Source organism: Apis cerana, linkage group LG4 (assembly GCF_029169275.1).
Source record: "Apis cerana isolate GH-2021 linkage group LG4, AcerK_1.0, whole genome shotgun sequence".
Taxonomy (NCBI): domain Eukaryota; kingdom Metazoa; phylum Arthropoda; class Insecta; order Hymenoptera; family Apidae; genus Apis; species Apis cerana.
This window is the reverse complement of record NC_083855.1, coordinates 9,506,580-9,534,252: the sequence shown is the minus strand read 5'-3', so window position 1 is coordinate 9,534,252 and position 27,673 is coordinate 9,506,580. Positions and strand designations below refer to the sequence as shown.

At 42.2% G+C, this 27,673-nt stretch overlaps 1 protein-coding gene across 8 annotated transcripts in view; it reads left to right on the top strand.

Moving 5' to 3' along the window:
* Positions 1-27,673, top strand: part of LOC107996075 (protein split ends) — a 299,963-nt gene that overhangs the window by 259,382 nt on the left and 12,908 nt on the right. For 3 of the 8 annotated variants that reach the window (XM_062074003.1, XM_062074002.1, XM_062074001.1), the window contains exons 3-6: positions 13,750-13,969; positions 20,485-20,633; positions 20,727-25,721; positions 25,848-26,012. In XM_062074003.1, coding sequence (XP_061929987.1) covers positions 13,750-13,969; positions 20,485-20,633; positions 20,727-25,721; positions 25,848-26,012 — 5,529 coding nt within the window. Of the gene's footprint in view, positions 1-9,772; positions 9,997-10,087; positions 10,182-13,749; positions 13,970-20,484; positions 20,634-20,726; positions 25,722-25,847; positions 27,166-27,673 lie in introns of those variants that run through there. The other 5 variants (XM_062074000.1, XM_062074004.1, XM_062074005.1 and 2 more) reach the window with 3 other exon arrangements.

Below are 27,673 nucleotides of genomic sequence, written 5' to 3'. Positions count from 1 at the left end.
GTCTGGTTAATTTATTTCTTTTCTCTCTCCTATCTTTCTTTATATATATTTTGTTTCGATAATTATACCGTAGCATATTGATATTACATATTATACATTCCATTCGATATCGATTTAACTTTTTAAGAAAACCCGGAAATCGGAAGATTTAAAGACACATCCACTCTGCTAATCTTCGTTTGAAAAATATTTTTCAATTTCGACAATTGCATCCGAGCAATTGCATTTCCAAAACGCGCATTCGTTCCACTTTTTAATCACTTCCTCGGGCCGAAACTCGGTTATCGATTAAGAAGCATTAAAGTTCGATTAGTCACACACGTTTGGCCATCGATGGAGCAGAAGTAATGGCGTCTGGTGCCCGTAATACTGAAACGAATCGACGTCTTGCCCCCACGATCGGCGAAAAGAATGGAACGGGAGGGGGAGGGCGAGGAAAAGAAAAGGAAAGGAAAGAAGAGAAGAGGAAAGAAAGAAGAAAAGAAAGTCTGCCGGCGATAAGTATTTAAAACGATATACGCGACGAGGCGACAACGCCGATTACACGATGCAACGTCTTGAAAATTGATTTTTCCCCCGCGCGACGTTTTATCGTAAATCAATGCGGCATTCCGGCCGCAGCGAGCTGCAAAAGTGTCTGTAAAATGCGGGCGTTCGGCCAGATCGGATCGGATCGTGACGTAAAACGGGAGTAGAGCGCGATCGAACCGCGATACATTATTCCTCCGGTGTCGGGAGGGGGAGAAGATCGAAATAAGGGGTCTACGAGTGAATCACCATCGATTCTATCGAAAACACTCCTCGCAATTCATCGCGACACGTCCCGCCTTCGGAACTGCCTGTCTGTCCCATTTACATTTTCATCGTGGATCGGCCGTATAAATTTCTGCCCGCGTTCTTCTTCGGGGTGAATAGTCCTGGACACGGAGCTCTTGATACGTTCGATGGGGGGAGGGAGGCTTTCTTTTCTTTCCTTCTTTCTTTCTTTTTATCTCGACGAGATATTTGGATGTTCGAAATCTTGTGCACTGCTGGAATTTTCTTCGATGGAATTTTTTTCTTTTTTTTGTTTCACAGTGCGTGATTTGACGAGGAATATAACATATGGAATTGTAACAATCGTTGCAAATTGGAACGCAAAGTGAATTACAAATATATCTGAATTTTCTTCTTGCAAATTATTGTTTTCAAAACAGAAGAGAGTAAGTAAAACTTGTTGTTTTCGGTTCGTCGCGGGACAAGAAACGGGGAGATGAGTCGAAACGAAAATTAATCCGTCCAGTGTACATCGATTGGGTTGGAGATAGGATCGTAAGAGGGAAACAGAGTTCCGTGGAGACGATGGAATCCGACGTTGTTACTTCGGGTTCGTTGAACGTCTAGTGGAAAGGGTGGTAGGGAAAGGGGAGAGTTGGAAAAATGTAAGGAAACGGAGGACCGCGCCATTTTTCCATCCCCCCGTCCCAGTGCATGACTTACGGCCCGTATTATCGTTACGATCTTTTTTCCTCGGTCGGGAAAGGGAGGAAACCGTGGTTCGATAACGTCATGAAAGTGAACACCGTCTTGGCTCGAGCTCCTTTTATTGAATCCACGGGAAACAGCTCTCTTTCTCCGCTTCTACAAATGAGCCTCGGGGTAAAGCGTTCCTCTGAAAACGGAACCATTATGACGGTGCTTCTGTTCCGATTTTATGGGAAACCCGATAATTCGATCGACGATAAGTCCTTTTAAATAAGACGTTCCTGATTCAGCCTCTCCTTTGTGAATGAATTACCGGCGACCTCGCCGGTTAACGATCCTCCTCTTCTCAAATAAATATTGCGGGAATAAGACACTTTATCTTCCATTTCAACCCTTTATGAAACGGTTAAAGCGGCATCGAATTTACACGATTAAACGGGATCGAATTAATTCAAATTGAGTAAGCACGATACGTAACGTTTCTAATTTTTTCTTTTTAAGAAATATATTCTTCTCCCATACAATTTATCATTTCGTTAAAATATATCTTCGACCTGTCGACAACCTGTTGTTGAACATTTGAAAAGTAATGGCGCCTGATGCAAAGATAATTGAGATAATTCGCTTAAATTACATACCCACATTCGTTTCGATATTACAATTCTTGACTCGAAATCGAATCGAAAATGAAAAATAGTATATTGGAATAATTTCGATGTTTTCACGTTAAACTCTTTCTCGCGAAATAAAAATATAAAGATTAATTACGAGATAATACTGTTGTACTTCACTCGCGATCAAATCAAGATCTGAATTTGTGCAAGGTGCAAGTTTTTTTTTGGAGAAGAACGAGGTAACGTTGGCTCGCGATAAATTCCGGGATAGGGAAATTAACGTCGGGAGAAAGAGGGGAGAAAGAAAAAGGAATGAGCGTACAAGGGGCGACTGCATCCCTTGTTCTACACCGGGGTGAATACGCACTGCATACTGAGCGGAACATTACCGACATTATAAATGAGAATCGTAAAATATTATGGCACGCCCTGCTATATTCCACCTTTACCTCTTTCTTTTTCCGTTATTCCACCACCGCTGGATTCCTCTTCCGTTTTTGCGCTCCGGATGAAATTGGCGCAAAGTGCAGCTGTGAATTACGGTATAAATTTTTCAAACGATCTATTGTTCCCTCCCCTCTTTTTCCCAGCTCTTTGCGGTTTCTTTTTCTTTCTTTTCCTTCTTTTTTCTCCTTTGTGAGCGAATTTCATTCCTTTCAACAGGGGGAGGGGAGGGGGAAGGAAATTGAGACTTAATTAAAAGACAGGTGTCTCGACAGGTTGTAATATCGAGTTAACGGGTGAAGGTTATATGGTTAATTGGCCGAAAGAGCAGACAAATTGGTCGTGGATAATCTTCAACGTCAATATTCATTTAATTAACCGTCAATTATAGTTCGTTTTGCGGGGATAATGGGGATGGTAATTTTATTTGAAACGATTATTTCGATTATTCCATCGAATAAATTGATATATATCGGTATTGCTTTCGCGGAAATTGATTGATCGATTCCCCTTGATTAATTCTCGATTTTAACCAATAATTCATTCATCGTGCATTAATAACGACTTTATGATTTATAATTTATTATCTCTCATCGATAGTTTTCGAAATTTAATTTTTGTACATTGTTTCTCCACTTTTATTTATTCGAATTTTTCTTCTCTTGTCAACATTGCCGTACAATTTATATACACGGTTATATTTCTCTTCTTTGACGTACTTTCTTTCATTATCATCGCGATCTCTCGATCGCATGTATTCTCGATTCGTGTCGTCGACACACTGCGCCAGTTTCGACCGATCGAACCGGTTACCACACGCGATGTCGCATCGTTTTCGGGAAAATATTACGACATCCTTTCTATGTCACCCCAGTTCCATCCTTCGATCTTCTTGTATCACGAGATTCAGCCCAACCTCAAACAGTTATTATCGCCTCAAGGAAATTGCAAATCTCCCTTTCTCTCTTCATATTGTTAAAATAAAATTCCCATAAAATTATTCCATCTCCAAATCTGTTATCACATTTCATCCCATTCTACGTTTCGCAAAATTATTCAAATTATTTCCAAATCTATCTCACACAAAAGTTTCACCCTCTTCGACCCCGTAATCGCAACTCCATATCATCCAATATCATCTTCCAAACTTTTTCCCCGCAATTTCCGACCGTCCGAATATTTCACTCCTTTCAGATCTTCGCAAACAACTTCTCGAAAAACGATTCTCCTTCCCTAATGCGATATAAATACGTACAGCACGCGTACACATACAGCAATTCTCGTGCATTTCGTCCTCCTTTCTCTCTCTCTCTCTCTCTCCGTCTCTCCCTCGATCGTTGCGCAGTTCCCTCGATCCACGGTCAGCTCGAAGGCGGATAATTAACGAGCGGAACGGCAACGACCTTAAGAGTTTCGCGCTCGTCTCGCTTGATATTTATGTTATTCGTTAGCGAGCGCAATTTAGGCAGCCGACGAAATTAATTGCACGCCGCGAGGATTGTACGCGAGGAGGAGAGAGAGAGAGAGGAGGAGAAAAAGGCTGCCGGTCAATCAGCCGGCCAATATCGACGAGGAGGTGATCGGTTGCTCGAACGTGGAACGTGGGATTGACTGTTACGGACAGTTACTTATGGCTCGATAATTGGTATAATAAGTTGTGGGTGAAGCTTGAAGTTGCCAGCGGCTCGTTAGTCGTAATTCCTTTCGGCGGGCGACGATTATTTATCGTGGCCGATCGCGATTATATATCATTGGAGTGGGGAAGCTTGGTAGCCTGGTTATTGATAGCCTTCTTGCCTGGGATTCAAATGAACAGTTGCCCGGAAAATCGTCTTTCGAACGAAAGAAAGAAATTTCAATTGAATCCGCGATTAATCGTTCAAGTCGAGTAAGAGGAGGATCGAAAAGGTTTCGGCGAAAAATTTGTACATTTTGAAGAATATCGATCGTTGCTTTCCTTTCGTCGATTAATGCTCGCGTCCATGTTGAATGAAATATTTATCCATTCCAGAGTGTTTAGAATCCAAATGGATTCTCGTTATTTGGCATATTAGAATTCTAATTTTATTGTTATTATTATTTGGGTGTATATATATATATATACATACATATATGTAAGGATTTAAATGAATGAATTTATTACTTTGTTATAGCGAAAGAATTTTGATTGTGCAATGAAAGGAGGTCATTAAACAATAGTTATGAGATGTAATAATACATGTAGTAGCATTGTGTCGAGAAGTTATGATCGTTTCGATAATTGGAAGCTGTAAAAATTTTTTTCCGCCAGATATATGTTTACGGTTTGATTTTTATACGGATGTAATAATATGGACTTAATAATTCAATATTGATGAAACGATAAGAAAATTAACATTCAATTAATTTAATAAAAAATCATTATAAATTCAATTAGATTATAATGTTAATACAAATTAACGTTCGTATATCCGGTAAATTATTATTAAAAACTGAATGAATATATATATATATATATATGGATATTTACATTTTTTTTACCGTATAAATTTTTATTTACGTTACCTTTCAACTGCGAGGAAATTTAAATGTTACAATATCGTTTAATTTCCATTTGTAAAAAGATAGAAAAAAAAAACGATAAACGTGTTATTCCACCGTGTTTTATGGTAATTACGTTGAAATTCATATTTATTCGAAAACAAATTAAAACGAGCTTGTTTTTAAACTCGATACAAATTACATCTTTTCACCGGTATCTATATTTTATTTATATATTGAAATTATTATAATTTAAAAGTTTTCACGATCTTTGCAATCTTCGTATTATCCTTCGCTTCGAACATAAGGAAATATTTCAAATCCTATGGAAACATCGAAATTTCCATCGACAAACCGATAATAAACTCCACGAAATTGCCTTTGAATTCGTTCGAGAACACCACCGATCTCATTGCATCCACAAACGAAAAGGTAAACGGTTGCCGCGCGAGTAAATATCCAACTCTCTCCTCGCGGAAAGACAAGCTACGCCATGCGAAATTTCCCACGATGTGTATATATATATATATATACAATGACTCACGAAAGTACATTGTTTCGCGATATATTAATGAACGTGATTGTTGTGATTTTTTAAAAGTAAGAATTGAAATCGAATCGAGTTGAAAGTTTCGATAAAAACTTTAAACACAACTTTGTTCTAGTTTTCAAATTTTAATTTACAAATTGTTCGGAGCTATTTGTACGAAAAATTGAAGAGCAAACGTCATCTCCCTCCTCGTCGACGAGAAGATTCATCAATCTTCCGTTATATTCCGCATAGTTTCATTAAAATCAGAATTTTCGAAGGCGAATCGGATGGATGGAATCTCCCTGTGGAGCAGGGCTCGAATACTTTCACGAGCCACTGTGCACCGAATCGGCCGGTTACGCAATGCAAAAGGCTCAGCTCGAAAAACAATCGGCACTCTCGATCAGCATACTCGAAAAAAAAAGAGCGTTCTTTGCGATACACGCACACGGTTTAATTGGGTGTGGAACGGACGCTGCACGTACGAAACGCGACACGGCATTGTTACGCGGGACGGTCCAATTTGCGACACGGATTCACCCTCTGATCGGCCGTCACAATTAAAGTCGTAAAATCGCGGACTAATGGCGTCGTTACATTAATTCCGGGCGGCGGCGCGAGCGGGAAAACAAGAAAGGCTTCGTGATGTTCGGTGAATGAAAAAAAAAAAAAAAAAAAAGGAATGGAGTTTTCGATGCGTATTTGAATGGTACGCGTAAACGTGTACGTGCATGTGCGTTTGGATTGATGTTTGTTTCGATCAAAATGCGTAGTCATGTTTGACGTTCGGATGCAGGAAGGGTAGATTTGCGGATTTGTTACTTTGCGTTCTTTGCGGAATAAAAATGTAAATTTTTTTGTTCGTTAAATGTTTACAGTGGAATTTCTACTATTCGAAATTTTTTATTTTATCGCAAAAACAAGAGGAAATAATTCGAATTCTATAGTATAGTACGTGTTAATCTTTTTGGGACACATTTTTATAATAATTATGAGGAAAAGTGAGTTCTACCACGCCTCTTTAAAATTCCTTTAAACGAATGTCTCTCTATTATCTCGAATGCTAAAGATTTCACTGCGTGAGTAAAATTGTTGGAAGGAAAATTAAAATAAAAATTTCGATTCCCAAACTCTTTTCCGATGAAAAGTTAAAGTCTAAAATTCTCTAAAAACGTAAATATAGATAGATCTCTAAGTTGATTATTTTCCGTTATTTGTAATAGAATTGAATTTATTTAAATACTTAATTCCTCGTTCAGAAACTTTTTTACGTATACAATACGTTTGCAAATGGAAGGATAATAGAATAATATTTGTCCATCCTACTTGTACATCGAATTTGAAAAATGAGTGTTTTGAGTTGCAAGTGAATGAGTTGCCGGCATTCGTATACGTTGTGCACATATTCGAAGTTGAATCTCAAGTATGGACAATGCGCGAGGAGGAATGTACAACTGTACTTCTTTCATCTTTCCTCCACCGTACTCGAAAAGCGGTGCGGATGTAACTTAACTTTTGTATTATATTTTTCAAAAATTCACTTATCCGATGCGTTTCGTTACCGATGCGATCTATCGACCGAACGTGGAACATTATGTTTACGATAGGAAATCGTTTAAGAGACATTTATTCCCCGGTTTACGATGCAAAGTAAATTACACGAGAGGTATATGAGACTAAACACTCGCAGGAAATATATCATGTGCTAAAGAGACGTTTTAAGAACCTAAGAACACATTATATCGCTGTTTAAAATGAGCAAAAAAAAAAAAAAAAAAGTGTCGTATAAATGTGAGCCTAAAGGTTAATAAACCTGTTGGAGTGAAATGTGGCTGTATCTGTGGCATAACCAATTTGTTACGTAACGCGTGATATAAATTCAAAATCTATTAAAATTTCTTTTATTATCCCCGTACTCCTTCGTACATATAATTTGCCTTCAATAAATAATCTCCGTTCCGAGATGATTACCGTATCGAGTTAGAGTTTTTATACAAAATAAAACAGGGAGTTTAATTTTATACAAGCGTATAAAATATTTATGGGGATATATGTACACATTTGGAATGTATTGAATTCCATGAAAAATTATTTTATTCAGGATTCAATCTATCCTTGTTTTTATTTTCTTTAAAAATCGATAATGTTGAATAGATAATATCGATTTCGTGAATAATCGGCTATTATTGATCTTTTGTGTGTGTACAACAAGGATAAACGAATAATTTGTAATAACGTGGGATAAATTGAAAATGAATGCTATCGAAGCTATTGATTGTTAGATCAATCGAAGGGGGAAAATAACAATTGGAGAGAAATTTAGCGAGATTGTAAATCTTGTTTACATTGATAGGATAAATGTTATATTGATGTTCAATCGGGATATTCTACGGATAATTAATGTTACGTGATTATTCCAACGTTTGGAAGAACGAATAGAAAATCAAAATGTTTTAATCGTTGCAAAAATACACGGGTATAATATTTATGAAAAATGTGAAACGGATGTAAAAATTGATTATAATTCATTTTCGAAAATGGCCGGTTATTATTATTCAAGTCATATGACGGTATATATAAAATTTATACATCATCAAACGTGAGTTTATTTCACGTGTTGTCTCTCTTGTTTCAAAGAATCATAAATTTCTGTTCATTATTGTAATCGTAGCATGCTCCGATATGATAAACGAGAAGCAAACAGGAATAAATGGAAAGGTTGATGTCATCATACCCGATATATAATGCGTTGGTCGCATGATGTTATTAATGGGTTAAATATGTTATTTTATTATTGAAACATGGTCACGCACTTAAGCGCACTTGATCGTATTTAATATTATTATACGGTACAATTATGAATCGTGGAATATTTTGATGACGGTATATAAACCGTGTCTAACGAGCGGAGATTAAAATCATTCGGGGAATGATTGACCATGCTGCGAATCGCTTGACAGGAAACAAAAAAATATCACATAAACGTTACATCAAAAAAATTATTTCTCCATCGGATATTTAAAATAATATCACAATTATAAAAATAAAACATCGATAAGTTGTTAATAAACTATCATTTTTTTTCAATCTAGAAGTATTTACAAAATCTAGAAATAATTTACAAAATCGTGCGATCACTGGAAAGATGTCAAAGATTGCTTTCAAAAGACGAATTATCCCGTGATTCCACGCCGATCGCTGAAAGAACAAGCCACGATTTTAATACACCATTTTCGATGCGAATGAGAGCGATGAATTTCGTTGGGCGACCATCTTGCATCTCGCCTTTCAATTACATTACGATGCACGAACGGAGAGACGAGAAGAGCGAGAGATAATAAAAAAAAAACAGTTGCGTTTGTCTCTCAGATGAGCATCGGTCAGGTATCCGTTAAAGCCACGGTATTAATCGTTTCTGTGGAGAAACGATGTCTAGTTTGCACGGGGAAATGGATTAAATCGCGGTTTCCGTCGCTCGGCAAAAGAGGTAGTTGCAAACTGCGCTCTGAAACGAGAAATAATTCCGTGGAAAACGTTACGTTTTAACTTGGCGTTGGAGATTATCGGGCTGGTTATTCGACCGAAAATATTCGACCTTTTGACCACTATGCATCGAAATTTCAATCGTTTGGAAATCAATTTTATCCCTTCGATATTTTTTTTTTTTTCGCTTTAATATTTCTCATTTAAAGTTTTTGCCTTTTAATTATTCGGTTTCTGTATGAAATTCTGGCGAAATTTGGTCGAAATATCGGTTTGAAAACTTCTTTTCATTCTGCCATTCAATTTAATTTCTTAACGGCGCTTTTTTAATCATATATATATATATATATAATATATACCTATATGAAATGTATTTTAATTTTATATATAATTGCGATCATTAATATTATTCAAATATCGATATATTAATTCCCACAATTATTCTTGAAAATAAACATTTGTATCGTCCCCTAGAACAAAGATTGATAAATTTTATCTCTCGCGCAGGTTTAAATTTCGCGCGATCCCGCGCGCATACGGCGCGCGCAGGCACGCGATTTCGAAAACGTGGCGCGAAACGAGCCGATCGCGGTGCAGTTTTATTCGATATAACGGCGCGGCGTGTCGCGTAAGTGGACGCGATTAGCGTTGATGAGCGGCTCGCCAGAAGGAGAACGAATAACAGACCGGTCGGAGGGAGCACGTTCTGATTGAGTTAACCGACGGTATACGTCATTACACGCCAACTCGTCGGCTCTCTCTGGACGCCAAGGCCGGCCGCCGCGAAATACGCGTAATCTCGACGTAGTATTCAGGTCGTTGTTAATTAACCTGCCAGTGCTCCGGACTCTGCCACGATAAAACTTCACGACACGCTTCTCCGTGTTACGTTCATCGCCGATTTTATTCTGCCTCGCAAAATGATCCTCGATTTCAAACGTACGCTTCTATATCCTCGCTTCGAGACTTCTATATTCGAATTGGAGGAATAAAATCGGAGATCGAGAATAATTTTTTTTTTTAATTTAAGTCGGTGCGAATGAAGGGCATTGTGCGTCGTTCAAACGCAAGGAATTCCGGTTGGTCGAAGTTAAATCAGATTTCGAGTCTCGATGTTGGAGATGGTGAGTCATTCGAGTCGTATATTTCTCTATGTTGGGCTCGCGGTAATGATAAATCGTTTTTATAAAATATCGGTTTTTGCAAAATCCTTCGTATATCTCTCCACGCCTATCGCTTAAAGAATTTACCAGAATACTTGTGACTCTTTCAAGATCGTCGTCACACCGTTCATCCACGTTTCTGTGCCAAAGAAGTTACTCGATAATTACCCCGTCTCTTCGTCCGCAATTAGTTATCCTATTGCAGACAATTACCGATGTCGGTTGTGAAACCACCCAAGATGAATAATTACGGGCTGTTTAAGCGCTTTTTTTTGCGGAAACCTATTTTCAATACCCCACATTATTCGCAACACCTCGAGCGTGTATAATGGCACAAAAGCGTGGAGGATAAATCGCAATATCTTGTTAACGACAGCTCGTCGCACGTTTATGAAACGAGTTCGAAAAACCACGCGTTCGTGGTTTTTTTTTTTTTTACAGCAACAATAGTCTCGCCTTACGTAGGATTAATTGCAATAATTTATACGCGATATTAACACGATTTATTCGATTACACGTTGATAAATAATAACCAATTTACAATCGTCGAATATATTTGATAAAATCCGAAACATCCACCATTTATATATATATATATGCAAATTTATGCGAATTTATACAAATGGAATATGATTAATCATAACATCGTTATTCGTAACGTAAATTCATAACGATTCATATCAATTTATCCACTAACAATTTTAAAAAAATTATCTTACCCAGAATTATCTCGTGTCTCGTCTCAAGATCAAAACTTACCAAACACTCTCGAGGTGTTAAAATATTCCACGGATAGACGGGTAATTTCTTTGGCCCGAGTTCGACAGGAATTTATTTCACGTACTAGAACTCGAATAGCGGTCGAAGTTAGTTTCCTGCCAATTAGGGAGTCACGGGGGCGTGAATATTAAACCGTTGAGGGGAGGGAGGCGGCCATCGAAACATCAATACGCGGCAAACTTGGCGTCCGGGTGTTATCGACCCTGTAATCGGCGACCCTCTTATGCAAATCCTCCGTCCATCTTCTCCTTTCGCTCCCTCCCCTTCCCTTCGTTGTATCGTTACAACTCGACGAAACGAAAGCGCCGATAAAGGCGGCCGACCGACGGTCTCGCAATCCTCGAGCAGAACGTCGCATAACTTGCGAAGCGAGACGCCGCGGTTACGTAAGCGTCTCCGAAAAGCCCGTGGACCACCTTCGGGGCTCGGTAAAACTCGAGATAATCTGCCCGTTTCCCTCCACGATTCCTGGCTGTCTCGCCATAATTGGCGAACACCGGCGCGAGCGAGCGTCGCGCAAAAGCCAGCCGGAGCCTCGAAAAGGGCCAAAGCGAACGAGGGCAAATGGAGGGGGAGAGCAGGAGGGGAATAGAGAGAGAGGGAGAAGAATCGGAGGAGAAGGAGGGAAAGAGAATTTAAAGAGAGAGAGAGAGAGAGAGAGAAAAGAGGGGAATGGAGAAGATGAAGAATCGTGAGAGAGAAGAGAAAGAGAAAAGGGGAGGAAAAGGAGGAAAAGAGAGGGAAGATCTCATGAATCTCATGATCGATGCGCGTTTGCTCCTCCATGCACGGAGTTAAAACGTGTCCAAGTTGGAAGGCCACGGGCCGATGTCCGGTAATGGTCGTCGAGGACTTCACCGTGTTACGTGTCAGCCTGTGAGACGTTCCGCGGCAATTTACGGCTGCGTACACAGTGCCATTACGACGCATCGTAAATAAGACGACGCGGCGCGGTACACACGCCGCCGAGCTGCTTCGTCATTTTTTTTCTCTCCCTCCTTCTCCTTTTTCCTTTTCTTCTTGTTTCTCTTTTTTTTCTTTTTCTTTTTTTTTCGTTGTTGCTCATTATGTGTGGGCGTCGTTAATTTCTGGTCCACGGCTGTGCGCGTTTTTTTTGTTCGTCTTGCGACGTGACCTGTGAGACCGGATTTTTTTGAAACTCCATTCCCATCGTCACGTTGGGAATTCGGATTGGAACACGTTTGTTATTTTTTTTTTCTTTTAAGAAACAAATTAAGCAAGAACGTATAATTTCAATTTTTCGTGTTATTTTTATGTTTTTTAATTTTGAAATATTCTTGGGCGATAATTAAAAATGCTTGAAGTAGTCTCTCGTTGTAACGACGCAATGATCTACGTGTGCGAAACGGAAATAGAGAGAACTTCAAAACTTTAATACAACGTATAACGTCTCGAATCAAGTGAGGTAAGGGAAAAAGATCCTTTTTTAGGTGAGCTGAAATCGAACGAGAACAATATACATAAAAATTCTCACATCGATACAATACGCGCAGAATAAAATGCTTCTTACCGAATCAAAAAAATTGTGCAACTCGCAATTGTTCAAGTACAATACCAATTGTTTTCAATTTCCATTTTCTTGACTCGCGTAATTATGGCATCGGCTAATTTGCACGAATAAATACTGTTTGCGAATCAAATTGGCCGCGTGGGTGACGCGATTGCGCAATTACGCGTAATTGGATAATTATCGGCTCGAATTGTTCCAATAACCGGAATTTAAACGTTTCGATGCATAATACATAGACATTTGCTGACGTGGGAGAACGTGGCCGCATCGCGGTTTTCGTCTCGCGGCGGGTGTAAAAGTAGGTCGTGGGCGGAATAACTCGTTTTCATTACGTGATTCCGCCTCTTTATTTCAATGTCCGCGCCCGTACAGTCAATCTCCATTATCCGTGTCTCGAGGGTTGTGGCCGGATCGCTTGAACAAATGCCAAAGGTTATTCCCTCGTAAATTCGATACGTTATACACAGGAGAACCGCGGCCTTTTACGATGCTTCTTTTTCCCTCCCCCTTTCGCCTCCCTCACAATCCTCTTTACGAACTGATACCGACGAGACCGCGAAATTATGAACCTGGCACCAGATATTGCGTGTATTGTATGGGGAGGGAATGTGCGGATTTTACTGCTTTCTTTTCGAATGCGGGTGTTTAGTAAACAGTATTATCGAGAAAATTTATTACCGATCCCTTGCCGCAAAATTAATAAAATTATTCGTTATTTTTTCTCTCTCTCTCTCTCTTTCTCTTTCTCTTGAGTTTGAATACCGATTTTACTCGAGTACACGTATATATATATATATGAAATATATCGCGTAATGATAATTTATTTTATTATTATTCCATCAACATCGATTTTAATAGAGATTTTAATTACACGAGACACAATTGTTAAATGTGTATATAATTTTAGATAGTCGCACATTAATGATCGATGATCGATTTGAAGTACCTTAATAATTATAATTTCAAGCGGGTAATTACATAACTTTCATCGATACTGCTATTATCGTAACCGATTGAAACGCGCCAAGTTTCCACTCAACACAGACAATATATTATTTCTGCCCTGTTACATCCTGGGTGATCACAATTCCGAAATATCATTCGAACGATCTTCATCGATTATTTCCATCCCCTCTCTCTCTCTCTCTCTCTCTCTTCCATTCGAAATACACGTTTCTCGGCTAGCAACTAACCGCTGTTCCAACGTTTTTGTTTCAGGTTGTGACACGACCTTGGAGCCCGGATCAGGGCAAGACGCGGGAGATGACCAAGCTATGCAACCATAAGAGGAAACTTTTGCTGCCAACTACGGCGGCTGCCAGTCCTGTTGCATCCTGTACACCGGCGGTCTCCTCCTCGGCTTTATCCGCCGGACCGGGCGCAACCGCGATCCACGTGAACGCAGACTCGCCCACCTCGCCTGACAAAGCCAGGAAAGGTAAGAGCGTGACCTTGCGTGTTCTAATTCCGTCCTCGTCGCTAATTTCGACCTATCGATTCTTCCCTCTCTTTCTCTCTCTCTCTCCTTCGAGAAGCGAGCGTTGACGCGGATCCATTCTTCCTTTCACGATTTGCATAATTCCGATAAGCGACGAGTAGATTGGAAGCTTTGGATCGAGAAGATGCTTCTCCCCGAGCACGAGATATCTCGGGATTCGAACGATGTCGTAAAGCGAACGTGTCGATCGTGGATAAGATTTTTATAACTGGAGAAGGGGGGAGGATTGTACCCGAATCGAAACAGTCGAGATTTAATCCGAGTTTCATAGGAATTTATTTTTTTTCGCTTTCGTTTCGCAAGAGGTTTCGCGTCACACACGAGAACAACAAAACTCAAGATCCTCCAATTAGAGGCGCGCTCAGACACACGCAAACACACACCTCTCGATCCTTAATCTCGCAAGGGAAATCTCGCGTGGAAAGAATTTTCCATCCGCGTATCACCCCCTCCTAGGCTGTAGAACGGCGATCGATCAAAATCAGAATTTTCCCCCGGGAAAAGTTTCTTGGCTGGCTCTCTTCTCCTCCAACTCGATCGCATTATACATACTCGCCAATCAATCTCGCGTGTATATATATATATATATATGTATATATATATGTATCCAGGATCCAGACGAGAGGCCACGTACACATCCTCCTCCACCCTCTTACCCATCCGCCGATATATATCCCCGCCGAAGAAGTTTTCCCATCGATCCGCCGTATTAACAAAGTTCCGCCAGTTTCCGGTAGTCGGCGCGGAACCGCCATAATCGGGCGGAACGTTTATTCACCGTCGTAGCAGAAAACACGGGGGGAGGGCGAAAACTTTTATTGGAGGACGACCAAAAGTTTTTCCTCGTGCACGCCACCCATCCGCTCGCTCGCTCTCTCGCGCGAGCCTCGCGGCGAGGAGAAGAGAAGAGCGGCCGTGATCATTAAGGCGCGGCGAATTGGGAGGGGGAGGGGAAAAAGTGGCAAGGGGGTAGGAAGGAGAAAAGGAACGACGAAATTGCGACATTAGCGGGGTCTGTTGCCACCCCCTTCGCCCAACCCTCTCTCCTCTCTTTGTTCCGCCCTCGCCTCTCCTCGTCCCTCGCGGTCTCCTCTTTCGCGCACAGAGAGACGGCATTAAAGCTTTCGATGGAGGGGGGGAGGGAAAAAAAGAAAAAAGAGAAAAGGACGGAGGTGGCAAGCGCTGGATGGAGGCGTTGGCCCAGGGGGTGGAATGATGTATCACCGTGGCGGCTAAACTCTCCCGTCCGGATTTCATTACTAAATCCTATAACCGACCGAGCGAGACCCGCTCTTTCTTCTTCTTTTTATTTATTTATTTATTTATTTATTTTTGTATTTTTTCCTCCTCTCTTTCTCCCTTTCGATCTCATCGCCGCTACTCGTTCGCTCCTTTTTATCCCGCCCTCGCCCGCTTCTTTATTCCCTTTTTCGTCTTTTCCTTTCTTCGTCGCGTCGCTAATTAAACGGCTGTTATTCCGAGCTTTATTCTGCGCTACGCTCGCTTACGGTTCTCGCTCGTGAGGGTGAACAATAGTTCGCCCACCCCATCCGCATTGAAATTCGTCGAGTGTGTTTTGATCGTCCGTTTGGTTTCCGTTGCGTTGCGAGGACATCGGGGTTCTTAATCGGCGGGAGTTCCGCTGTCTCTTTCGTCTTTTTTCTCCAAATCGAAATCTCCGATGATCTCTTTGTTTCCCTCTTTCGTTAATTCGCGAATCGGGAGTGGCGAATCGCGAGAAGATCGATCGGGAGAAATTTAATTTTAATCGTAGTGGCGAAAATTCGTACGATGAAAACGGTATCGCGAATAATTTTGAAATATGATTTTTACGAGAATAAAAGATATCGTTATTATTCCGGTAGAAAATACGATGGCTGCAGAGCGAGTTAAGAATAAACGACAACTGCGCTGTATCGTTAATTCGAAGCTTTAAAAATTCCGACAAATATTCAACGCGCGTTCGCTTACCTCATCGCTATCCAAGTATTTTCCGCTTTTATGATGTAGCTCTTGAAAACATTTTTACTCGGATGTGTATACAAACACATGGATCCACTGTTATTACTCAGCCATTCTGTCCGTGCGTTTTTTCTGCTGCTTTTTTTTTTTTTTAATTTTTTTTAATTCCTTTTTTTTTATATATATCATCGCCGTACTTTGCATTAAAAATTCTCTCCCGTTTATTTTTATTCCCGTTGAAATAATGAAATGCATCAAGGAAAAATGCAACGATGCGACAGTTTCTACTTTTAAAAAATAAAAATATCCCAGCTCTCGAATCGTTATCACATGAAACGAGTACCGATGATATTTAAAATATTATGCAAACACGGTATCTTTTTTCTTTCTTTCTTTCTTTGCTCTCGTGAATTTCTCGATATTTCTTGTAGTAAAAAAAAAAAAAGAAGAAGAAAAAAAAATATCTTTCCAATCTTCAAAATGTAAGTGATTTTATCACTTTTATAAATATACAACGATATACGCGAATTTAAGCAAATTTTGATCAAAATTTTCAATTTTAAAAATTACCATGATCCATTATTTTATTTTCACGTAAAAATCTTTCGATCGAATTTTACACCATTCAATCAAATTTTCAAAATCTCCGATTTAAAAAGAAAAAAAACGACGCGTTCCATGTTGCCTTATTTTTTTACACAAAAATTCCTCCCTTCCTAACCGATTCCCCGTCATAAATCTCGTACGTGTCGATCTACAAACACATATACCCACCACCGTCAATACCTTCGTGGAGCTGTGCAGGCTCGTTTTAACACGGGCGTCGCTTCGATTCCAATTTTCCGGTGATATAAAACGACGCGGTCCGAGAAAACGTCGCCCCCAGTTCTCCTCGTTCCCTCCACCCTCTCCTTCTTCCCCCTCCATCGAGCCATTTCAACGGTCGAGGTAATACGCTCACGTGGTGTGCAAACACACACACACACACACACACTCTCCCGAATCGCGAGGCGGAGAAATAAAAGGAATAAGCCGAGGGGCGAAGGAAGGAGGAGGGATCGAATGAATCTTTATCGTCGTCGCTCTTCCACGCGGAATACGCGGAGTCTCAATAACGAAAGTCGATTTCATTTCTTTTCGTCCCTTCTTCCCAGATTTTTTCCCTTTTTTCTTCCTTCCTTTCTTTCTCTCTTTTTTTCCCTCTCTTTGGAGGTTTGGAGGAATGGATTTTATACGTGTACACCGGCTTACCGGAGGGACTCGACCGAGAAACGATGAAAACTCGATCGGGCCGATATTAAATAGAATTCCGACGGATGGTTACTCGTATCTGGATGCTCGTTTTTAATATTCGCCGAGGATCCGTTTGACGAAGAGATCGAGTATATGTGCTTGGAGATACGTAACGTATCTGGAATTTGTTCTCCTCGTTTCGCCTCGGATCGAGACTATTGAATTTTATTCGACGAGATGTATTCTCCGTTGACACGTTAATAACGTAAGACGAGTGAATTGGATTGGGTGAATTATGTAAGTGGAACGATACAGAATGGAAGAATGAATTTTCCAGTTCCTTCCATGAAAATTGAATATTGAAATAGATAGAGATAGGAATTTATGTAAGTGCAGATCAAGATATATCGATCACTTTTTTTCTCGAGGGCATTTGCATTAAAATTGAAAATTGGAAGCGTATTTGAAATCGGAGCGTGTTCGAGCGATCGTGACGCGTTAACCTTCTCCTCGCCCTGTACAGCAATTTTCCAGAGATGCGATAAACAAGCTCTCCCTGTTCCTCCCGATCGATCACGACCGAGTTACGACGGCGCGATATGCTTTGCGCCGTTTGATATCCCGGAGGAAACGATTTCACAGAGAGCGCGCTCCTAACTACCCTCAACCTTACCTCGTTTACCGTCTTATTATGGGAGTCGACCTTCTGATATTTCAAGATTTGCTCAACGTCGCGAGCAACTATGTCGCGTTAATACATCAAGCTCCGAGGAAATTCTCTTCCCCTTGTTTGATTCAGAAAATTGAATATATTCTTAAAATTATCAATTGTCGTTGACAATCTAATATCTCTACGATCACGACGTTAGAAGATATCCTGCAAAATTCCAGACGTTGGTAGAAAAATCTGTGAGGAGGACGATTCACGAATTTGCATTCGGCTGGAATCCAGCCACGGGCCACGGTCCTGTGTTGATCGGGTGTTAGGGTTGGCGAGGCCGCGAGCTAGCCGGAAGAGGAACCAATCGGCCGGCTCGTGTCTTCTTATCGTCCGGGGCGATCAATAAGTCCCGGGAGGAGGAAAGAATCCGCTCACCATTCGCTGCCAGCGACGTCAACGCGACGATGTTAGTTTGGATGAGACTGGCCGTGGTGGGGGTGACAGGAAGGAGAAGGAGGACAGGGTGGATGGCAGGGTGTAGAGGCACCCGGTGTAGGCAATAGGTGGTGGCCGCGGTGGTGGTGGTGGTGGTGGTGGTGGTGGTGGCCGACAGAGAGTTGATAAGGGTTAATTTCGTACGAAGAGGCAGAGGCGCCACGTAGCCCGCTCCGTATGTGCGAGGAGAGAAGAGGAACTGCGGTCCAACGTCTGTGTCCGGTTGTGATTCTTGCGCCTGCCCCGAGTGATGTTCACCCCCGTTCCAAACCTCCACCTCCGGCCTCGTCCTCGACCGACGTCCTGTTGTGGTCGCGCAAGCGCATTTTACCCCGCTTCCGTTTAGTCCGCATCAACGGCCCGGCCACGTCGTTACGTCCACGATCCACTTCGCTCGCCACATTCCTCATGAAGCGAACAACGACACGAGGGGAGGTAGTCGTTGTTGGCCGAGGTTCAATTGGGTTTTCGAGTGATTCGAGTGCCTTCGAATCCGCCGTTGGTCCGTCGTCAATCGTCGACTCGTGGCCGAGAAGAAGAGGATTCGAATCGGAACTCTCTCCCGCACGATCGTTCTAATTATGCCTCGTCATGGCTCGGTTCGATCGGCGTCTGTGTCCGCCGACATCCGATCGAGCGCGTTGCTTCGATCTGTATCGCGATAGTTGAGTCGAGAGCGATGGGAACGATTTTCGGTATTTTTAGCATAATAATAATAATAAATAGGATGTTGTGTTGAATGGGGGAAGAAAAGAAAAATAAGTTAAAGATCTTGCTTTTATTCTTTTTTTTCTTCGTTTAGTTTTGGACGGATGGATGGATCGTAGAGAGGAAACGGGAGAGAATTTTTCGTAATTTCTTCCTCGAGATTTGTCCTCCGTCAAATTGAATTTGCAATATCGTTTCATCCTTAAACGATAGGTTGTATATCCCAGTAATTGCTACGCCGTCTCTCCGCTTCGTTGGATTTAATGGCGGCAACGGTTACAGCCGTGAGCCATTGCCTGCAGATTTTTCGAACAGGGGTAGAAGAGGGATTTTACGCGTTCACGCGAACCTCCCTCGAAAGCCGCAAAATGCTTCGAAGATTTTACGCGAATCTTCACCCCCCTTGGAAATCGGGTTAAACTACCTTCGTTGCAGACAACTTGGCCTTACTCCTAGGTGGATTCATTATTACATCCAACCTTTCCCTCCCTCCTTCCCTCCTTCCCTCTCTCTTTCTTTCTTTCTCTCTCTCTCACCCTCGTCCGTTCTCCTCGTCTCCTCTTCATCTTGCTTCTCCCGTTTCCCGAATTATCCTCCCCCATTGAAGCTGTGGAGAATAATTATCCGCTGTAGGCTTACGGATAAAAGACCGGCATTGAAAACCATCCCTTTTGCCCATCCCCTTGCCATTCTGCTTTCTGTTATCCTCGTAAATCAAGGTAATTTCGTAGTGTGAACGCTTGTTATGGCAGCTTGTCGACCATTGATCGCGACGAGGATTGTAGTTAGATTCACTTCAATCGAAAATACGAAACGGTTATTATTTGTTTCCTTTTATTTATTTATTTTTTTCGTTTCTCTTCATCTTCTTCTTATTAGTTTTACGAATTCTTTTTTATACGAAAGAATAAATATATATATATATATAAAAGATGAAAATTACTTTACATGACAATTAACGAAGTGATATAATTTAAAAATAATTAAATGGTTTCTATTATTTATAAAATATGCACAATATTTTTCAAGCAATTTATTTTTGAAACTCAAGTTATATAAAGATGAAAAAATTCGTTTACGGGTAAAATGAGATTTGAAAGGGAAGATAGTGAATAAATTGGATATGAATCTTGGAATAGTTACACTAAATAGGATTTAACCTTGCGGTGGGACTTCAAATGGAACACTTGTTCATTAAGGAGGTTGAAGCCGCGTTTGAATAATAAGTAGCGAGTTAAAATTAGAGTTAGGAAAGCGAGCTGTATTTTAATTTTCCATGATCCGAATGAATTAACGAGAATTAGAATTTCATTAAAATTTAATGGGATGTTCGTTTTAAACGAGTGGGAAAGTTGATCGAATCGTTCTATAAGTCGTTTTGTTTTTCGTATCACAGATGGTCTCAATAAGAAAAAGAAGAGGAAAATAGGGGGGATAGGAAACATTTTCTCCGGAGTCTCTGTCTCGCAACTTATGGCACAACGTGAAAGAGCTATCGTTACGGCAGCTGGGGTGCAAGGATCGCCAGTGCCAAATGGATCGCAGGTAATCGACAAAATTGATGAGAGATAATTATATCGTTATATTTTTTTCTGTAATTACGATGGAAATTGTTACGAATATTGTTGGTATTTTTAGGTGTGGCCAATTGCGATACCCAATTTGCAAGTTCAACAGAGCAATCAACAAATCTGTCATCAAACGCTGAATTCACCTTCGCAAACTCAAGATATTAACGGCTGTGCAACCAGAAATCCTCAACAAAGGTTAGGTCAGCATAATATGTCTGGAATGCTAATGGGAAATTCGCTGATAATGAATCAGCAGAGCACTAATTTCAACAACATGAGTCAACAGCAGCAACAACTGTTGCAACAGCAGCATCAACAGCTAATATTACAGCAACAACAGCAACAGCAGCAGCAACAACTTATGCAACAGCACATGTCCCAGCAGCAACAACAGCAACAGCAACCACCGCAACAATTGATGCCTCATCATCAGCAGATGCAACACATGCAAATTTTACAACAACACGAGCAGCAACATCAAAATACAGTTGTGAATCAGTTAACGCAACAACAAGCTCCCCATTATCTCAATCAATTGAATCAACAACCGTTACACATAATGCAGCAACAGGAACATTTGAGCCAACAGCAACAGCAACAGCAATTACATATACAACAAATGCAGAAACACAAAATGCAGCAGCAACAACAACAACAACAACAACAACCGCACATGACTCAAGAAGTTGACCAATCGGGCAATTATCCTCAACATTCGTCGGAGAATTATGCACATCACATGCAATCCTCGCAAGTGACGGGTCAAGCTCTTCATCCACAATTGCACCAAATTCATCAACATCAATTACAGCAACAAACGCAGCAACATCAAGCTAATCAACACGTGATGCAGGCATCGGCGGACCATTTTCAAATGCAGATACAGCAACAGTTACAACAACAGCAACAGCATCAACATCAACAAGTACCTCAGGTGTGCGTGCAACCTCAGTATCCTAATCAACAATTGAATCACCATTCGTTGGATGTGATGCAACAACAAACTTCTGGTTCTGTGATGAATACCGCCGACATGCAGAATAGATTGAATCGAACGTCTTCTGTGACGGAAGAGGAAATGAACGCGAAGCAAATGCAACAACAGCAGCAGCAGCAACAGCAACAACAACAACAACAGCAGCAGCAGCAACAACAACTTTTGTTGCATAATCACGCGGTACAACGGCACCATGTCGTACAAAATGGAAACTTGTCAAATAATTCGCACGAAAACATGCAACGAATGTATACTCAGAATCAAGTTCAATATCCCGTGAGAAATTTTGACGGTTCGAAAGGGACTGTCGTAGATGTGAAACATCAGCAACAATACGCTTTATCGAACGTAACGGGAAGGAGCCCGAATACCAATCACGGTGTTGAGGCACAGCCTGGAATGGGACCAAACCCGGGCCAACCCGGTAACGTGCATTTCAACTCGAGGACACCCCCTTGGCAGCAAAATCGATCAGCTTCGGCCTCTCACCAACCTTCTCTCGTCACGGTCCAGAACATCACGTGCAACTCGTTCGATCGTGTCCCACCCCTGCATCATCACATTCCACAAGCGTCCACCTGGACCGACGAAGTGGCGCGAAAGAAAGCCAAGTCTGGCAAGATAATCGTGAAGAAACAACGCCAGCACAGCGTGACGGATGTTCGAAGTAACAACCTCGATCAATCGGCTTCGAGTCCGATTGACGAGTTCAACGAGAAAAATCAACAACAGAACAACAATCAAATAGGATCGACCGTTAACAGCAGCGGTCCCTCGTTCCTAGAAGATCCGAGCGGTTACCTCGCACAGCAGACCGCGTTGTTGAATAGCACGATATCGAGGCAGACCGGTGTCAGTAGTTCCCAAGTGGGAATGGCTAATAACTCGAAACCACCGCAAACGAGTCACGGATCGCATTTGCCCAACAACAGTTATCTTCCACAACCAAAGCCTTCCTCCGGCACTAGCCCTACCAGCACGTCGACTTTCAATTCCGTGAAGAATCACGCCACCTCGCCTGTGGTCGTGCACAGTAGCATGACGCCGACTTCGAGTGGAGGTGGTGGGACAGATTCTGAGAGTAGCCCTTGCCAAGGTTGCGTTACCAGTGCCGATACTCAATCCTACGTTCAGGATCAATACAAACAACAAATGCAACGCCAGTACCTGATGCATTCAGATCAACGCGAGGATCCTGTCACGTCGTCAACGTTCGGCGAACAGTATCAGAACAATCAACAACAAGCCGACTCGAGGCCGATCCAAGGTGGTACAGTGAGCACTAGCCATGGCTCGCCTATCGGCACCAACAGTCCAGCGAATTCGGACACGCCAGCTTCGTCGACACCCGGTATATCGCAGCCGGCCACGCCTCAAAGTCTTATTTCGTCTCAACCGTCGACGCCCCACAGTTATTCGCAACCGCCTACACCTCATTCGCATTCTACTTCTTCTGGTCAGGTGCCATCTCAACCTTTAACGCCCCAAGCTCAACAACCCTCGCAATCCTCAGTGAGCAGCGTTGGGCAAGAGCAACGCGCGGAAACGCCTTGCTCCGCCGCAACAAGTTCAAACGTCGTAGTTCCTTCTAGTACGCCCTCATCGCAAACATCCAGTTCCGGTACAGACGGTATGTCTCAGATAGCGAAAAGACAGACAACCAGGCAGTCCTCTTTGGAGGGTTATCAGCCGCATCCCCATACCGTAAACGCCGTCTCGAGAGTGCCGATCAATCATTTTGCGGGTACGTCATCGGTAATAACCACGATGGCGAGTGGTCATACAGTTAGCAGTAACACTATCACCTCTGTGCTGGCTGGAAGAGCGAATACCGCCACTGTGTCGATAAACACGCCTTCTGGAATACCGAATCCAGCCATACCTGATATACTTTCGAACAAATCTCAGCATCAAGCATCCTCGACAACATTGACGAATGTACCGACCACCGTCGTTCCTACGACTTCGTCCCTTCCGAATAGTCAAGCGTCGATAGCGATAAGCGTCTCAAAATCGCCGTTGGAAATGGTTCAGAGTGTCGTGAGTAGCATACAAGTACCTCAGGCCAGTACTAATTCACCAGCGCAACCGCAAAATCAACAACAACAACAGCAACAGCAACAGCAGCAACAACAACAACCGACTCAACAGCATCCTCAGTCCAACGTACAGGTTCACAACGTTCTTACGTCCGGTGGGATACTGAAACATCCTGCTGGATCTACTCTACCTCCTGGGCACATACTAGTGTCGAACGGTGGCCAACTAATAATGGCTAGCACAGGGTCGGGAATCAACGGTGTCATGGCACCGCCACCTCCGAAAATCATTTCCAATTCGAACTCTATGCCACCTTTGTCGGTGTCCCCTATGGTGACCAGCGTGACAGGTGCTGTTAGTCAGGTAATCCCAGCTGTGGGCATGGCGCAGCAAGTTATCGGGCAACCAACGGTGCTCGTCAACACTATACAGACCCCTGTTCTTATCCAACCCGGTGTCATGACGATGGACAGCATAAGCCAAAATGTTCAGATACCGCATCTAACGGTTGCAACTGGAAACGTGATACAGAATGCCCAATCGATCCTGGACGCGAATCAAGACGTGGCGAGGAGCGTGAGCGCGAATCAAGGGATGGTGAACCGGCAACCAGCGTTACTCTCTCCTGAATCGGCAATGAGCAAGAAGAAGGCGTACAAGAAACGAAAGGCTAATCCGCAAACAGTGGCCTCGATGTTGCACATCGCTTCGTCCCAGCAGAACGCGGGCATGTTGATGCAATCGCAGTCGAACTTCGCGCAGCAGAACTTCCAGACTCAGAGCATAGGCGGACCGATGTTGCAAGCATTGACTATTGTTCCTGGAAAGGGTGGAGCTCCGGCTCAATTGGTAATGAACGGGCAGGCTGGCGCCACATCGGCGCAGTTCAACGCTCAACAAATCATCACGAATCCTCAACCGGCTCAGCAAATAAATCTTTTACAACCGGTGAATTTGTTGAACGGCGCCGCTGGTATGGTACAAAATTTCCCCACCATACAACAGTTCATCGTACCTGGTATAGGGAGTATGGTGATGTCCGCGGATGGGACGGCTACTTTGCTCCAGGACACGGGAAATATCGGTATGCAGTTACAGATCCAGAACGTGAACGGTCAGAACGTGTTGACCCCGGTTCAGAGCCACAGCGGAATATTCAATCCGAGTCAGAGCATTTTGGCAGCTGGTCCTGCTGGAATGGTGATTCGGGCGCCGCAAGCCACCGGAGGGAAGATAATTCAACAGCATAGCCCCGGCGCGCAATTTCTCTCGCCGAACAGCGGACAATTTTTGGTGAATGGAACCACGTCGTTTGGGAATCAATTGAGCCCGATAGTGGCGAACGTGAGCCCGAATCAGCAGGTGACTTTCAACACATCGCAGGTACGACCGACAAACATGCAGGGACAGCAGGAATTCATACAGATGAACGGGCAGACATTGATGGTACCTTGCGGGACAGCGCAAAATATCGCCGTTTCGTCTGCTCCCAATCAACAAAATACGACGTTCGTTCAACAGAACACCACAATCGTGCAGCAACAGACGACCATGGTATCTAACAATCAGATACCTAATTTTCAAGCTGCGGCTTCTAACGGAACCACGGTCGATCCTTCCTTAAATATCGATCACAATCAATCGTACATCTTGAGTTCTGGAATGATTCAAGGAAAGGCACCTACCTCTCCTAAAAGTAGCGTGAATTCGCCCTCCTCTGAGCAAAACGTTGAACAACAGCAGTACGTTCTTGCGAGCAGCAGCACGACCGTGGTCGAGAAAACGGGTCAACAGAGCGATCAACACAGCCCTCTGATGGCAAGACACTCGGTGTCCACCCAGACAGCTGGAAACCAAGCCAATATGGCTCAGTCGGCTATGATGAGGCAAGGATCACCGCCTGACACTACCACTCACAGCCCAGGAAATAGCCAAAGGTCGAATAGTCCCGCTGTGGACACTACGACGCATGGAGCTGCCTCACCTGCACCACCGATCACAGCTAGACATCATTCGTCGTCCACGGTAATAAAGCGAATCGTTCAATTCTTAAATTAATTGCTATTGATAAGTATATTGTCTCGAAAAGAAAAAGTATTTTTAATTCTATCGACGAAATAATAGATTACACGATTAAATTTGCGTTTCCAGCCAATGGTTCATTGCGTGTCGAGTAGCGAACCGGACTCGGGCGACGTTCCAGTGGCATCTGAAGATTGGAGGATTCAGGGTATCACGACGAAAGAGATCACGCTTAGTCAACCGGGTCTCCATGGAAAAACATACGTGGAATCGACGGTTACTACTGGGATCCAGGTTGGTACCCAAGTAGATCAGGTCAACCGTCATCTAACTCTAACAGACATGCACCAGCCGGCCGATACGACACATGATGAAAACACATACGCTGACTCACAGGAGCATATGGACACATCATCACCAAATCATTCCATATATTCAGACACAATGGACCAATCCCCCTCCGAAGATCAGCTAGCAAGCGCCACTAAAGATAATATGGCCGACTTCTCTTATAGAGAGGTGGAAGTAAATACATTGCCGGTCGTAGGTCACAGTCATTATCAACCGATCCTCTATCACGATCAGCAATATGTTCCCAACACGAACGTTTATCGACAGCAAACTTTAGTGCCAGACCATGCGCATTGCTCTTCCATGTTGCCTCAAAAGTTCGAGACGAAATCTTGCGCCGTGCCCGAACAGAACGATCCGCAACAAAACTCGCAACGCGTTGCGGACCAACACGATGATATACATCAAAATTCCACGGACGATAAGCATTTGGAGGGTCAAAGCCTCGGTATTCCTTATTGCCCGGACAGTTGCGAGAGTTATCAGAAATTTGTAAATATCGGTATCGCTGCGCCCTCAGGACTTTATCCTCATTTGTACAATTATAGGTCTGATCCTAATAGCATTGCTGTCGTGAACTACTCGCCCAATAAGCAGGCCTATATCAATCCATACATTTACAATCAATTCGTGTATGCGCAAGAGGGTGACGACGGTGAGGACACTGACTCATCGTCCGAGGATTGAGCGCATCTTTCTTTCGTACGGGTTCGATTCGATTAGTTTTGTACATTTTAAATTAACTATATTTACATATTTTCTTGTGGCATTCCCCTTCTCGCAAAGGGCACGATTACGCGTTTCTGATCGATATCTATTAAGTTTGTAATTAGTTTGTATTTAAAAAACGTTATTGAGTTTTTTTTTTACGCGCAGAATAATACCTTCCGTGGGCCGAGCTCTCGATGCCCTTCCAGCTCGGTTTTCTTTGGAATTATTATTTAAAAAGAAACGTAAATTGCAATAATGTAACTTGTATGAACAAACGTGTGTTAACGAGTTTTTAAGGAAAACATTGAAAAAAAAAAGAAAAAAAAATTAAACACGATTCTTTATAATGGCAAATAGAGAGAAAAAATAAATTTTTGCTAAACAATATCGATCTCTTGATAGAAATTATCTGACATTACATTATTCCTAAATAATATTGCAAAGGAAAGAAAAAAAAAATACCTTGCAATGAGCATGCGTAATCAAAGTTTGGATTTTGTCATCTTGGTATCATTTCTCGTTTGCATGCCTCGACGAATGAAAATTTTGAACGTGTCATATATTTATAATTCGGCTATTTATAGCGTAGAAAACGTAAGTTTTCTATAAACAGTAGCACATTTTGAACTCTCATCTATCTAAAATCATTTTCATACGAGTATCATTCCAATTCTTTTAAAATTTTCTTTTCGTGTAGTTTGTTCGTCCTTTTTTTTCCCTTTTTTTTTATTTTTTTTTCTTTTTTTTTTCTCTCTTTTATTTCATATAACGTTCTCTATTTACTTATATTTCTCACGCTCGGTCGAAAGAATGATGAGAATCTTGCCGCAGAAAGAAAGAGAGAGAGTGAGAGTGAGAGTGAGAGTGAGAGTGAGTGAGAGAGAGAGAGAGAG